The sequence below is a fragment of the Drosophila takahashii genome, chromosome 2R, assembly GCF_030179915.1.
Source record: "Drosophila takahashii strain IR98-3 E-12201 chromosome 2R, DtakHiC1v2, whole genome shotgun sequence".
NCBI lineage: Eukaryota > Metazoa > Arthropoda > Insecta > Diptera > Drosophilidae > Drosophila > Drosophila takahashii.
The window spans coordinates 28,579,636-28,595,523 of NC_091679.1; the positions used below are offsets into that span (position 1 = coordinate 28,579,636).

General features: G+C 44.3%; 2 protein-coding genes across 2 annotated transcripts in view; both read right to left on the reverse strand.

Moving 5' to 3' along the window:
* Positions 1–440: 440 nt before the first annotated feature.
* Positions 441–5,577, reverse strand: LOC108061476 (uncharacterized). Its single transcript, XM_017147706.3, has 5 exons — positions 5,339–5,577; positions 4,146–4,344; positions 3,940–4,082; positions 2,648–3,503; positions 441–2,583 (listed from the first exon to the last, which is right to left on the reverse strand). The coding sequence occupies exons 2-5, from the start codon at positions 4,338–4,340 to the stop codon at positions 547–549; spliced, it is 3,231 nt and encodes a 1,076-aa protein (XP_017003195.3). The 5' UTR covers positions 4,341–4,344; positions 5,339–5,577; the 3' UTR covers positions 441–546.
* A 5,723-nt stretch (positions 5,578–11,300) lies between these two features.
* Positions 11,301–15,888, reverse strand: part of tei (teiresias) — a 94,706-nt gene continuing 90,118 nt past the window's right edge. Inside the window, exons 10-11 of the mRNA XM_044392702.2 lie at positions 14,204–14,382; positions 11,301–14,140 (exon numbers count right to left, since the gene is read on the reverse strand). Coding sequence (XP_044248637.1) covers positions 13,826–14,140; positions 14,204–14,382 — 494 coding nt within the window. The 3' untranslated portion in view covers positions 11,301–13,825. The remainder of the gene's footprint in view (positions 14,141–14,203; positions 14,383–15,888) is intronic.

Below are 15,888 nucleotides of genomic sequence, written 5' to 3' on the forward strand. Positions count from 1 at the left end.
CGAAACGTGTGTGCCCTGTTCGAGGGCAGATAAGGGATTCGGGAGGAACCCTTCTACTTAAGTGCGGGCATTTTTCATTTGCATAAATGTTACTTAAGGAAATTTGTAATTTTTACGCGATGCCTAGCCCCCTAATTGGGTACAGTCTCGTCACCGGCTTAATGCCAGGGTTGCCACTGTCATTTGTTTAATTAATATTGTCCCTAAGCGGGGGCCGTATGTATTTGAGTTAAGTATTTACTTGCAGACAGCCACATGAGCACTTTTCTTGGGGGCTGCCAGCAATTTGCAAAGTGCTGCGTAGGTTAGGGTACAGATTATTTCAGACCTGCAAAGTTAAAGTTTAAAAACCCAATGCTCGCAAATTGAAATAGACATTAAATATGAAATAATACATTTTAAAACATTTTTTTTAGGGTTTTATAGTGTGTAATATAATTTTATTAAATGCATTGTTTTAAATATGTTACATAAATAGACAATAATTACTATAGCTGTATATTTTGGCACGCTTTTTCCTCTGCTCTTCTCTCTTTGCTATCGTTTTTACTGCGCCTCCGATTGTTCGGCCTGCTTGAGGGGATTCCCCTTGTCGTCGATTTCCATGGACGGCACCAGAGGGGGCTTAAATCCGTACTCCAGCTGCAGGTTGCGCCCGAAGTCGGGGCTGCGTTTAAGGGAGTGCCCGTTGCGCCATCGCTGGAACTCATCGAACTCGTTGGTCAGCGGGGCCTCCCCCTGGCCAGAGTTGCCAGATGTCGTGGCTGGAACCGGGCCAATGTACGCCTTGACCATTTGGGCGGGGGCGGAGGCGGCGGCGGTGGCCAAGTCGGCGGGCAGGGTGTTGTAGATGTAGCGGGCTCCCTGCAGCCAGGGCGATCCATGCGGTGGCGGCGGCGGTCGAAGGTCGAACTTCATGTCCGCCAAACTGAAGGTGGCCACCTTGGGCGCCTCCCCCCTCACGGGCTTCACTGGCTGCTTGACAGCCGCCACTGGTTTGCTTAACTTGACCGCCTTGGGGGACTGAGGGGTAGGGGTTTTAGCCGTGAACTGCGGCAGCAACTTCTTCAACATCCTGGTGTAGTAATTCTGCAGCACCTTCGGCGGAATGTGGGCCACCGAATGGGACCAGGGAGTCAGGGCATTAGGATGGCCATGGTGGGGGAAGGCAAGCGAGGAGTGACCCGGCGGCATGGGCATGTGAATGGCAACGGGGACATGGATCGGAATGGCCATCGGTCGGTCCACGAACTTCTCCACAATCTTCTCCACATGCACGGGCTTCTCCACGATGCGCTCCACCTCCACGGGCACGTGCTTCTCCACGATCTTCTCCACCACCCGTTCCACGGGATAGGGAACGGGGTGTTCGACAATGGTCTCCACCGGATAGGGTCGATCCACGTAGTGCTCCACATGGACGGGCACGGGCACAGGTTGTGGAACGGCATAGGGAATGGGTATGTGCTTCTCCACCACATGATGATGGTCGTGGTCCACTGGCTTTTCCACGTGATAGGCTTGCAGAGGGGAATGATCATGGTGTTCTGAATGAGGGGAATGATCGTGGTGTTCTAAGTGTGTAGAATGATCATGATGTTCTAAATGAGGTACATGATCCACCTCGTGAAGCACCTGATGATCTTGATGGATCTGATGCACCTGTTGGTCCACCTGATGCTCCTGCTGATGAATGGGTCCCGGAGCTGAAGGCTCCGTATCCAAGTGTATGGCTGCATGTGAGATGGCCACCTCCTGGGGCGAACTATCGTACTCCACGTGTATTGGGTTTTTGGCCAGCGAAGCATAACTCTTGGGAGGATCAGCCGGGGCAGCCTGCGGCAATTGATTGTGCAGATAGGGCTGGTGGTAGATGGTCTCGTGCTGTTCCACCAAACGTCCATCCTTCTCGGTGATCAGTTTGTTGTGGATGTTGACCGACTTCTGGACCTCCACAAAGGTGTAGGGACTGGATTTCTTGGGTGCCGGAGCCGGAGCCTGCTGGATGTTGTGCTGGGAGGGCTCTGCGGCAGCCTCCGCCACGTAGTTGTGTGGAGCCGGATGGTTGACGGTGATCTGGACTCCTGGCTCAAGGGGCGGATGAGCGACGGCAGGTGCTGGCGAGGAATGCGGAGGACTAGGGGTGTTCAAGGTGACAAACACCAGGCTGTTTGGAGTGGCCGATACAGGAGTGGGTCCTGCATAGCCGGAGTATTGCTGAACCTCAGGGGATGGCGATGGTGAGGAAATGGCCTTGGTGTGCAGAGTTTCCGGCTGCTGTTGTGGATTCACCTGGTTGATCTCCTGTTGGTAGGCCAACTGGGCAGCAGGTCTCACAAATAGTCCTGAATAGTCTCCACCCTTTGGCGGCTGCGACGGAGGACCCTGCACCTCGTAGTGGAAACTGCCCTTCGGAAGGGGTCCGTCGCCACTGCCCGAGACAATGGGATTGAAGCTCTTGAGGAACTGGCGCGAAGGAGCCTCGTGACTGGGATGATGCTGCTGGAACCTCTGCTCACTGTGCGCCTGGAAGTGATCCAGGGCGTGCTGGGGTGGTGGCTCCAAGCTCTTCTCCTTAGTTGCCTGGATATATAAAAAAATCATTTAAATTGGAATATCCTCCGTTATCCCTTTATATCCCATTTACCTTTCCCTTGCCCTGCTGCGGTTTTCCCAGGCTTTCATCGTGCACTATGTGCACATTGATCTCCTGATCCTGGCCAGGACCCTTCTGGTTGGCATAGCTCTCGATGCCATTAAAAGATGGAGCTGGCACTCGCTGTTGATAGGCCTCCCTGCCCACTTGCCGTGTCTCCGCGATCTGATTGTCGTTGATCTCCTGACCCTCACCCTCCTCCAGCTCGGCCTCGTGCTCGCCCAGGATCACAATGGGCGAACTTTCGGCTGCTATCAGCGTCTCGTTGTCGTCGCTCTCCGGTTGGAGCAGTACGCTGGGCAGGACAGGAGCCGCCACTGCAGCTCGATTGATCCGCAGAAGCTCATCGCGCGAAATGTGGTTGCTGCCGTCGCGGAAGCCAGGATCTCGGATCTGCTCTACCACGATCTCCGTGTGTCCTGGCCCCAATTCCCGGCGGTACTCCTTCGTAACGGTCGTTTGGTAGCTGTAGTAGGTGGCATTCGGTGGGGGTGGAGGGGGTGGTGCTTCAGTGGTTACCGTCTCGGTGGTGCTGGTCACATCCACCACTGTGGGCCGAACCACCGCCTTGTTCGTGGTAGTGGCTGAGGATGTGGTGGTGGTGGTGGAGGCCTCTGTGTTGCCACTGAAGCGGAAAATATCTGAGAATCCCTTGGGAAATAGATTGGAGAACACCTCGTTGACAGTTTCCGTTCGCGAACGCGTCACCGTCTGCTCAATTGGTCTTTGGCGACGAGCCACTTCCACTGGCAGCTCATCGTTGATCTCAAACTGGATGTAGCCGTGTCCGTTGGTGGGGCTCTCCGAATCCCTGGGAGGCAGCACAGTGGGCAGAAAGCCTGGAACACTGCACATTACATGATTAAATTAAGTAAAATATGTAATACATTTAAAACATATATAATTGCATGGTTTAATTTGAATAGTTTGAATAAAAGGAAAAAAACTTTAAATTTACTTTAAATACTTTTCATCATAAAAATAACTTTAACATTTCCATATTTACTATATTTAGTAATTTTAAAATTTTTCATTTTAAAAATATTTTAATAATATTTACATTAACTATTCAATCTTTGGTATTTCTACGTTTTGTATCAGTGTGGTAGGTTTTCAAAACGGATTTTTAAATTAAAAATTACTCTCTAGTTTTTGAATTTACAAATATGAAGACCAATAAAAAGATGTTAAATTAGCTAAGAATAAGGAAACAATTAAGAAACCTTAATTTTCAGTGGCAGCACAACATCTTTACTCTCCTGCTCTTTGGAGCCTTGACTTACCCCACGAACTCTGTTTCTTTTTCCGCGCCCTTGGCTTCCAGTTGCAGTTCCCCTTCCAGCTCCGCGTCCTCCTGCAGTTCGCCGTCCAAGCCGGGGCCTTCGATGACCTCGCGGATGAGTTGCCCGGCTGCCTGCTTATTAAGCTGTCAAAAGCGACGCTCATTGCCTGTCAAAATCTTTCACTAAACTCGGAAACTCGGACTCACCTCCTTGGCTGTCACACTGCCGTCACTCAGGGCTTCAGTTGCCGTGGCCTCGTCCGTCGAATTCTGTGGGCCGGAGGATGTGGAGGTGGCTGTGGGTGGCTCATCCGAGAGGGCTGGCTGGACGAGGATGGCCAACAGACAGCAGAGCGTGGCTGCCGCCGTTAGCAGATGTCGTTGGTGGCGGTGGGGCCACATGGAGCTATTACGGAAATGGCCAAAAGCAGAAAGAGTTAGCTTCAGCTGGGCTTTCGGTGTGCGAATGGTGGTGTGAATAACCCCGGCGAGCCACGACAAATTCCAAGCGACAAATGGAGGAGTCGTCAAGCCAGTTTGGGCCCACTCCAAAGGCCATCCACTAGCCTCCACTGCGCTCCACACTCGAATCCGAGCCACTCGACTCTACGACTCCACTCCTGACGACTATAGCCACTCACTTGTCGGGCTGTTTGATTTTAACCGATACGTCGCTGGATGATGATTTTTCCTAAGTGGCTGCCTTGGCACTTTGGCGCTTTTCTTTCTCTTTCGCCGAGAGATTTTCCCTAAAACGTTTGTCGCTTTTCCAGCCAAGTTGTTGAACTTGAGCTGCGTTTGCTTGGGGCTTATGTCATTGCTACTGGCAACGTAATGAATTATTAATTAACCCCCCTTCCCCCACCCCTTTCGCTCTTCAACCAAGGAGCCCCCTGCACCACGCATTTAATTTGGAAAATTGAAATTGATGGCGTTTAAAATGGTTCGTACGGGTTTTCACATAGTTTGGCCGCTGCCTGTATTTTGATGGGCATTAAATATGCATGCCAAAACATATTTCACCTGCAATATTCATGGCTAAGTGGCCCGGGGCGCTTTTAAGCCGGTCCCCACTGTTCGGCTGTCTTGTTGGCCAAATAGCACAAGAAAGCGAGGCTTTCGGTAGGGAAATTGTGGCTTTAATTGACTCTGGATAATGATCTGAACTGGGCTATTAAAACGGAGACAAATATCGTATTCATGGCTGCCTTAGTCCTTGCTGACTACCATTATACATTCAGGTTTGCCAGGACTTTATTGAACACCGAATCACGAACCAATTGCAGCCGCTTCTAACTCAATTTGCACATTCGAAATGGCCCAATTACGCCCACAGAGAAAATATTAATTTGCACAGTTAAATGGGCATTTAAAATATTCCGTTCGCTTTTGGCATTTACCTGCATCCATTAAGTATTGCGCGACGGGATTTTTATTCGTATCGTTCCGTAGGTTTGGGATGCAGCCAAATGAAATGAAAACACTCAATTATTTATATTGATTGCCGTCCAATTAAAGCGCACTTATAATCACTTTTCTATTCGATTAAAACAATTGTAATATGCTGAGCTGCAAATGGCACAAAGGTGGAATATCGGGTAGATATATTTTTGTATTTATATTTATTTTCTCAGGCGCTCTTCCCGGGCGAACCTGCCAGTTGCGCGTGCGCGTTGCGAATGAAAGTGAAACCGTCGGGCACTGAGCATTTCGTTTTCTTTTCATCGTCGTGGGTCGCAAGTTGCTTTCGTCGCCGATGTTGCTGTTGCTGCTGCTGATGTTGCTGATGTTGCTGCTGTTGCTGCTGATGTTGCTGCTGCTGCTGCAGCAATCCTTAAAGTGTAGCATAAAACTTGTCCAGCCGGCGATTGCGCAAGCTCCGCCGTCTCTTTCGCTCCTTCATGGCAATGACAATTTTGTTTTTATGGCTTTCTACGGCGGCAGCATTGACCCTGCCGAAAAAAAGGCTGGCGCGGGAAAACTTTGGAACTGGTTTCGCGTGGAAAGGCCAAAGGCATGTGGCTAAATCCGCTGAGAAAGCCCTTGTCATGCCTAAACGCCCTTTGCCACCTGTTTCACGATCGCCGCGGCTCGTTGACACAAATCTCTTGCCGCATTTCCTTGCCCCATAACACCTGATGCCATTATCGCATTCGTTTTACACCTGTCGGTTCGATCACCTGCGAACGCATTGTTTTCATACGCTTTTCCACCGCTTTTCCACTGCTTTTCCTCCGCCTGCCCGCAGTGTTTTCATTAATTTTTAATGAGGCGGTATTCGCGACGCCTTTTGTTGTTGCAGAGCGTTTGACGTTTTCGGCTGATTGATTAATGTGGATGCGGTTTTGCGGGCGGCGGTGGAGCGGTGCACTTGTTTTTTTTACTTCTGTCTGATTTATTAAAATGCGACTTTTTTATTTATGCTTTGGTAATTCATTTCATTTATTGCATATTTAATGATATCGTGTTTCTTTTTTCCCGTGAACGCTTTGAAGATATTTATTTTTATGGCGAAATTGTTAGAGATGCATTTAAATGGAAATACATTTTAACAATATTTCAATTTGTGAATTGCAACTATTGCAGCTAATTTAAATGGCTGAAATACAACTATTTATGATTGTTATTTGGTATTTAAAATACTTTGACTAAAATTCCTGTGCAACATAATTTGTAAATTAATGGAATTTTATTTGCTACACGCAAAATATAATTAAGATTGATTGATATTGATGATTGCCTTTTAAATGGTTAAAAAGCTAAAAAAATTCTCAAGAAATAAATAGTGCTTCTTGGACATATTGCTTCATATACTAAGTGGCCAAATGAGTTCAACCACAAAGTATCTGTCACATTAAAAAGTGGGGAAAGTGGGCGTTCTGCCACAGCTAATACTCCTATTACACACAGATATAGATCCAGCGATCATTTTGGGTGTGATTTATGCCTTCCATAATCGGTTAGCTTCTTTATCTGCTTGCATCTCATTAAAGACATGTTGCATGCCTCATGCACACACATCTGACTTTCACCATTGGCGATGGAATGGCGAGATGGAAACTGGAACTGGGACCGAGATCGCTTTTTCGGTTGGCATTTCCTCCGGCGTTTTCCGCACCAATCGCACCGAACCTCAGAGACAATTATGATGAAAAGCCAGGCAGGGAGATTGCATAAGCGAGGCGGGTCTGGCCGAGGAAATCCAAAAATCCCCAAACGAACTCCGAGGAAATGCGAGCCATAAATTGCCGTGACCAGCAACTAACTTGGCTAATTTTCGCCGGATCAGCATTTGGTAAAAGTGTAACAGAAGTCACCTGCGGTCGCTCGGTTGGCTTCCTTCCGCTGCTTGCATTGCAAAATCATCAAAAACTCGGCAAAGGAAATCGCTGGGATGCCTTGACCGCAAATGAAATGGGACAGAAAAAAGTGAAACAAAATAAATCACAGAAATTGCGGAAAAATCTATTAAAAGCAATTCGCTTAATTTCGTTACCGGACCGGCATCGCTCATATATATTTACTTATTGTACTTCCCCAAAAAGCGCAGTCAGCCGGAAAAGGCGGAAAGGGGCTGGGGCGGGGGGCGTGGCAGTCGGCTAATTAAGTGCGCAGGGCAAATGAAATATAAGAGAGGAAAAAAAGGTAATTACAATCAATGGGACCAATCGGTGCGGCGGGGCCTCAGACCAAAAGCCAATTTCATGCAACAATCAATCAAAAACAATTTTTAATTTTGCGTTAACAATTTTCAGCCCGATCTGTTTTTTTCTTCCATATTTTTCCACGCTTTTGCCTGTGTCCATTTTAACTGTGTGAAGTAAATTGGAAAATAAAGTTAAAATTAAAATGCATTAATTGAACTGTGAAATTTCGTGCAAGCGTATTGGCGGTGGGGGGAATTATTGGCGCCCAACGATGTGCAATGAAAACGATTTTAATTGTCAGCGTTTTAAGCGCGCTTAAAGTCGTCAGCGGTAAGTTGGCATGAATGGCAAAGGGAATATGACTGGCGATTAATCGACGTCTGGAGCGTACAATATATTTTACAACTTTCTTTGTGAACTTAAAAAAGTTAAATTATCTCAAGGCAGGAATAATAGACTGCAGGTGCTATCTGCTCTCCATTTGGCCACTTTTGCTTCCCCAAAGCCCAATTAGGAGATTTCTCCAACCAGTTGCGATTGCAAAACACAATCGCAGGCAAAACCCACTTATCAGGCCGTACGAACATCTATCCATACATAAACTTATCAGTCGACTCGCCCATTTTGCGACTGCATTAAGCCCGCAATTTTATGGTCATGGCCAGGCTCTGGATTTTCGGTTCCTCAACGTAGGCAAATTGAAATATGTGTGTGTGGCTTTGGCTCCAAAAGGGGTGGAGGATCCAATTGCCAGTTTTCGCAGCCGGTTTTGGGTGTTCATATTTGACTTTGGCCAAGGCAACAATTAAAGCAAAATGCGCACAGTAATGCCAATTGGCGATTGCGGATATCTCTGCAGGCCGGTCCACTAAAGGGGAAGAGGGGTTGTAAGGTGGTCCGGGGTCCGGGGTTTATCCATTAGTCGAAGCACCTTTCGCTGTGGCGCGTGCGTCGACATTAGCGACAGAGTCACCATCGCCATAACATTGCCCCTGCGACATTACAAGTTTATTCCACTCGATCACTGTTCGGGAATTTTGATTGATAAATTACACAGCGAGAATGAAGGCAGTGAAACCGCTATTTATCGGCTTCGCGATTGGCTGCAATCGAAGAGGTGAGTACCAGTTTGTTACAGCGTAATTAAATCTGAGATTCATATTTATTTTTTCTTCACTGAAGAAATGTGCTAAAAAAAAACTACATTATAATATTCAACAAAAATATTTATAAAATATATATAGATTAATTAGTGAGCTTTAAAATATATACCTCGTGGACTTTTATTTGGGGGAATTTATTTGGCGTATTCCACATTCCACATAATTTTCTTTCGGTGGCCGCGTGTTAATGCAACCATTATCCTCACTGTACGGTACGCCCCCGCTCGCTGAAATCTCGATGGCGCCTCCGAAATCGAAGGCATTTCACTGTCATTAGCGCCAAAAACCGGCCTGGTTATCGATGGTTTGTGCGGGCACATAAGGCCGCGGTTGTAGCTGTCGGCAAACAGGTTGCCCGACTCTTTAGGCCAAAAAGTGTAGCAGCCAGGTCCGCAGTGTGGCCATTTCAATCCTGCGGTGTCGATGTACTTTTGATTTCCAACTAATAAACAAGAGCCGCGCTGCTGCTGCTGTTTTGGCTGCTCTGGCTGCCTTTACTGCTAGTGTTGACAACGCAACTCTGGTACTTGGATTGGGATTGGGCCAATGCACCAAACCAAACCGAACCAAACAGTGAACCGTAAACCGGAATCTCCTTCACACAAACTGAGCCGAGCCTGCGGTCACCCAAAAGCTGCATTCGGCTGGCCTTTCCCTTTCGTTGGCCCCTGATTGATATTGATGCAACTGCCACTGAAATGCTGAGTGCCAAAAATGATTGGCATTCCATTCAGGTTGGTTGGTGTTCAGCTCGCCAACGACGGGGGAAACAAATGTTTGGTCAAAGTGCGCGGAATGGAAAGTATTCTTGGGGTTCCATCAGCTTATTGTTTTTACATGGGGGGCTTTTGAAAGAAAATTTAAGATTTAATAAATGAATATGATTTGACCCTATAATCTACCTTATTTCATATCAATAAAACGCCGATATCATGTAAATATCATTTAAAATACCAAATGAAGTATTTTTTGATCAAATAATGTAAAAAAATATAAACATAATCATCTTGATATTTTAAAAATGTGAAATTTACCAGCACATATTAATTTGATCTTTTGTCAATTTTTTTTCTGTGTAAAGACCGAATTTATAACTGTGATAAATAACTCTACAAAAGAAAATATATAATCTTTAACTAACGCAGCGGGCAATTAATTGGTTAAACCTATTTCGCGAAATAAAAACCAAAAGTCTTCCTACTTTTTGAACTGCTTAAAATTAACCAAGCTATACTTACTATTTGTATGGCTATTTAAAAAATATAAAAGTAATGCTGTTACTTAACTTTTTACGTACCTACATATTATTCACTTAAGAGTATCTGCAATGTCGACTGCTGGTGGTTTTTTCCCAAGTGATTTCCTCATTGCAACTTAATGACGGGCATAATCCCGGCTGCTGATTGATTGTGGCTCATTCCACGTGAAACGTGACAGGCCAATTTGGGTCAAATCTCAGAATCAATCGAAACTTTTTTTTCGATAGAGGATTGAAATATAAGGATCGGTTTTTATTTTTTTTTTTTTAACACTTACCGTTTATTTTTAAAAAATAATTTTCTAATTAAGCTCCGATTTTTCAGTTATGCATCACTTGAGACTCGTTTGAGTTATTTCAATATTTGGTATGCAACTTTGTGGGATATGTTCATGTCTTTCAGAAAAAAAATTTTAAAAATTTTTAATTTTAAAATTAAGTATTTTTTAACAGAATTTAAATTTTAAAAAATTCTGTACGCCGGAATACACGCGGTTTCCGAATAAAAAAATTATCCTCATATTGCTTCATCAATTCTTCACGAAGTGGTAAAATAAAATTTTTGTATTTGCAAGACCTACTAGTAAAGACAACGATTTTAGTTTAGCAACTTTGCATCAAGCAACAACAGCGCAACGTGTAAGAAGAGAACAGCAATACGAACACGGGAGAGCAGCAATAGGGCTTTCCCTTTCTTACACGTTGCGCTGTTGTTGCTCGATGCAAAGTTGCCAAACTAAAATCGTTGTCTTTACTAGTAGGTCTTGCAAATACAAAAATTTTATTTTACCACTTCGTGAAGAATTGATGAAGCAATATGAGGATAATTTTTTTATTCGGAAACCGCGTGTATTCCGGCGTACAGAATTTTTTAAAATTTAAATTCTGTTAAAAAATACTTAATTTTAAAATTAAACATTTTTAAAATTTTTTATCTGAAAGACATGAACATATCCCACAAAGTTGCATACCAAATATTGAAATAACTCAAACGAGTCTCAAGTGATGCATAACTGAAAAATCGGAGCTTAATTAGAAAATTATTTTTTAAAAATAAACGGTAAGTGTTAAAAAAAAAAAAATAAAAACCGATCCTTATATTTCAATCCTCTATCGAAAAAAAAAGTTTCGATTGATTCTGAGATTTGACCCAAATTGGCCTGTCACGTTTCACGTGGAATGAGCCTTGTGCATGTGTGCTGGTCCCTCCCTGGATGAGTTTCCCCACTTTACCAAAGCTTGGAATCTATACAGATACCCCGACGACGACCACCCAGTTAAAGTAATTTTCTTTGTTGCATTTCTCTGCTTTTAAATTTTATTTCATGTTCATTTTCATTTCTGTGTGTTGTGTGTTTGGTGTCTGCTTTGTTTGCCTTCTGTTTGCCGCTCCCCTCGTCTTTCATTTTTATCTGCATTTTATTTGCATTCTTCTCGGCTTGTGTTTTACTTTATGCTAAATTGGCTATTTTGTTTTGTTGCTTTGTCACTTAAACTTGTAAATTTCCTCGGCAGGCTGCCCTTTTGCCCCTCACCTGGCCACTTGTCCTGCGTTGCTGTGATGCTTTGTTGCCGGCTTAAATGTAACAGTTTGCTGGGTTGACCCTTGCCAAGAATTCGGAGTTATTGCATTGCTGGGCAGTGAACAGGATCGCTTAAGAGTTAGCTTTTGATTCTGTTGTGTGGGGTCGGCTTTAGGCTGCTCTGCTATCTGCCATCCGCTACTATCTTCAAGTTCCTGGCCATCTCATCTCCGAGGCTTCGTTTACGGCTAAAAGTGTTTTTCTTGTGGTTGTTGTTGTTGGTGGTGGTTGCTTACATTTCTCTTGGGCCTATGACTTATATATGTAAACCGTTTCTGCTTATTGTAACACGTATTGTTGTATCTCGTATTTGTATTCGTAGTCGTATTCGTAATTTAATGGGTTATTAGTGTCCCCCGCTGTCGTCTCGCTTATCCAAACATTTTGCACTACAGATGAACGTTCTGTCTCTCGTATCGTAATTACTCATTGGTTTAAAATTAATTTGCCACATTCGGTTTGTGTTGCACTTAGGAGCTAGTACTTTCTTTAGTTATATATGTCTGTTTGTTGTTTGTTGGCTTTGTTTCATAAATAATATTTTGTAAATATTACCAACACATTGAATCATAAATACAGTCCGCACTGTGACCATTCACTTGTTTAGTAATTTATTTGTTAGTTAACATGACGACGTGTTTGTTTGCTTGCTTTGTTCTTACAATTCGCAATTTTTTGCTGACAATAAACCCAAGGAGCGAAATCACTAAATCACTAAACTGAACTATACATAGGGTACACACATATATGCATATTCGTGTTAATGATTAATTTAATCTCAATTTAAACTTATCATTTTACAATGCTCTTCGCCAGAATTCTTGGAACTCTGCAAATTCAATTTTGCTGCGGCTTAAATTGGCGTTAGGTTCTTTTAAGTATTTCTGGTTTTTACACTGATCTCTTAGCCTAGCGATATATATTTGTATGTATTGCGCATAGGATATAGAATAATCTGAAGCTTAGATCGTCTAAGAAATAAATTACAAAAGCTTGGGCTTTGTACAAAAAATTCTGTGGCAAGCAAACGATCTTGCTGGCTCTTTGTTGATCTTCAAACTGAAATATGTTACAATAGCTGGAAATCGAACGCTGAAGTGGCTGTGTGGTCTTTTATATTACATACAATATTGTTTAATTTACTCGTGGAACTGCTACATATGATACTATAATGGCTTTACTTTTGCTTTGAAACAACATTTAACACTTTTTATATGGTATTTTTATATTTTTGGTTTCCTCATTTTTGGGTTGAGCAATTCTCTACTTGAACATTTATTTATATACAATAATCGCCTATGTGGAGGGTCTCTCATTTGTTTTCGGGGCTATAATTAGGTATGTTTACTTTTGAGTTATAAAAATATTCGTAGTAAATGGAAACGATTTGTTTTTGGTCCTTTCAAACGATTGGAAAATCATAAGAAACGATAAGGTGCGATTAAATGCTTAATAGAACCCAATTACTTTAGGTTAAAACTCTTTTGATCATTCGCTTAATTTCATTTCCCAAAATATCTTACAGTTTCTTTTGCTCGGGGGCAAACTTTTCAAATGGAAGGAATTTGTTCGTGCCTGGTAAGTATTACTTCGTCGTTCTCGTCTTCATGTACAATTTTAAACTATAGGTTCTTCTCCTCGTGCTTTTAGTTCTAAACATTTTCAAAATATTTAACAAAATCAGTCACTTTCTCGATCTCTCTTTTTTTTATCGAAAAGGAACTTAAAGTATTCGTAATAATCAACTTTTAACAATGTTTTTTCCAAAGAATTGTAAACTTTTCCTTACGATATCTGGCTTTGGCATTTAAGTTAAGCGCACACTCATACACATTGACATACAGCGATAGGGTTACAGTTACAGTTATAGTTACCGTTACATCTAGGGGTTACAGTAAAAATATTCGAAGAGCTTAGGGTTAAAGAGTCGATACCTTTTGGGGTTCTAGAAGAGTGTTTTTTTTTTGTTAGGATACTGATGGGCCTGGGATCTTAGCCTAGGGCAATTTTGATGCTTGGCTAAATCGGTTACAGATGCACATACGTATTGCTATATAGAGTAGTAGTTGTGTAGCATAGTCCACGTGGTAATGTCGAGTAATTGGGTAAATCCATACATATGCCTAGCCATAGGGGGTTAGATTACATAGAACATTCGGTGTAGTAAACGCGTCTCAGTCACTCCCAAAGAAATCATTCATTCAACTCCCTTTCGCACACACGATGCTGCCTTAATCTAATGACTGTTACTAAATATCGGGGCTAAAACCAGGGCCAAAATCAACCAGACGGGGCCCCAGCCACGCCCATTGGCGGGACTGCTATTAAAGACGGGGAAGTGGATCTGCTCTGGTCGATTCAGCTCCTCCTCCTCGTCGTCGTCGTCGATGGAGTTCGACAGCTGCCGATGGCGCTTGGTAAAGTTCACATTGAAAACGGCCTCGGCAACGCCACCTGGCGTGGAGACTACGAAGTAGAAGGTCCTCGGAACCCTCTCGTGCATGCTGACGTAGGTCAGTCGCGCCTCCTTGCAGTATGGCGTGGGCAGATCCTGCGGATGGGGGAAAGTCGATTACATTTCCGTTGCGAATTACCCCGGCGCCACCTCACTCACCTTCACCGCGTAGGCCAGCACCGTGCTGCCATACTGATTTCCGGGCGTGAAAACCCGATCTCCGTGCAACCAACGGGCGGCATGAGCCGGCGGATTGGCGCAGAACTCCACGTTGAGGTGCAGCGGCGATCCCGGGTAGGCGATGGGCGTGGCATTCAAGGCCGTTACTGTGGGGGCGCCTGAAAAGGGGAAAAAAATAAAATAGGGGGTTAACTAGGCTTTTTCATAAAAATAATAGCAATTTGAATATATTTTTTTATTTTTCCAGATTTTTTTTAATCCACTCCTAAACCGTATAATAACCTACTAATATTATCTTTGCGAGATATTTTTCTTAAACGGCATGAAAAACTACTAGGATTAGTAGGGCTGAATCGCTCTTGAAAACTTTAGTGATTTCGCTCCCCCAGTTTGGCGCTGCCTTGGCTCGTTAGCCAGGTCCCCTGCAACTTTTCGCACCGAGATTCCCTAAGCAAACTTCTGTAAGCCCTCTACGTCGCACTTCACACATGCTAAGCCAATTCCGGCGCAACTGTACCCCGATGCCAAGTTTGTTTCGCCTCGCATCAGCTGCAATTAAAGCCAGGGCGGAAAGTTTACGGCCACCGTTACCGCCACCGCCATTGCCATCAGCATTGCCATCGCCACTAATTAAAAGCGTATCACCCGACAAATGTGCCACTTACTGCCACAGAAGCCCAGCAACAGCCCTACAAGGACGATCTGCACCTATGGCAAAGTAAACGCTCGGCTTGGAGTGGGAAAAATCAAAATAAATAGAGAACAACATGTCGTGGGGGGCCAAAAGGAAAAGTTGGCCCAAGAACGCCGAAACTTCATTAAAAAGTTTGCGCCAAAGCGAATTTTGTGGAACTTATGTGGGCCGCGTGCCCAGAGTAGGGGATTATCTCTGTGAGATGCTAAAGCCTGAAGACGTTGGCCAACACTGCGACAATCCAATTAGACACATGTGCCAACCCTTTCCCCGGCGTCCACCTCTTCTGTTGTACCCCAGCATATTTAATTATCGAGAGGCTCGAAATTTTGCAATTTTCCCCATCATCGCCCTGAGACAGAAGAGACTTATAGAATGGGGCTGGCGGAGGAGGAGCAGGGTTGCCAAATAAACTTCTGCCGCAATGGCGAGCCGGGCAAACAAAATGGTCGAAAGTGTTAAGTGCAAATGAGTGTTGGGCGGACGGGCAAACGGGCAGGCGGCAGACACAAACAAAAACAAATCGAAGAACCCCGTTCGACACTCGCAAATTTATAACCAGAAAAACCCCCCATTTTTCCCTGGGACCTGGGCGACTAACTGTAAAATCAATTAAAGCAAGTGCGCCAGGGTTGTGTCTGCCTGCCAAATTATGCGTTCAACGCCATTTTGTCGAGCACCGGCTCAGCCTGCCCACCTCTTGTCCCCGAGGAAAAAGTGTAATTTATTTGACAGCCAAAAATGATTTTTGCATGAGCCTGTTACCCATTTAGCATTCCATTCAGCGGGCTCTCAAAGAGATTTAAATTCTATTTTGATTTGCAGCCAGCGAACCGTGTGCAAGCATTTTACCCCAGCGCCCAGGTGGATGGCTGTAGACGTGCCCCCAAGGTCAGTGCTTTGGTCATTGGTGCGACTTTTAATTTGATTTCCACTCGGTCCACCCGGGGGCGCCAAATAGAAATGAGTT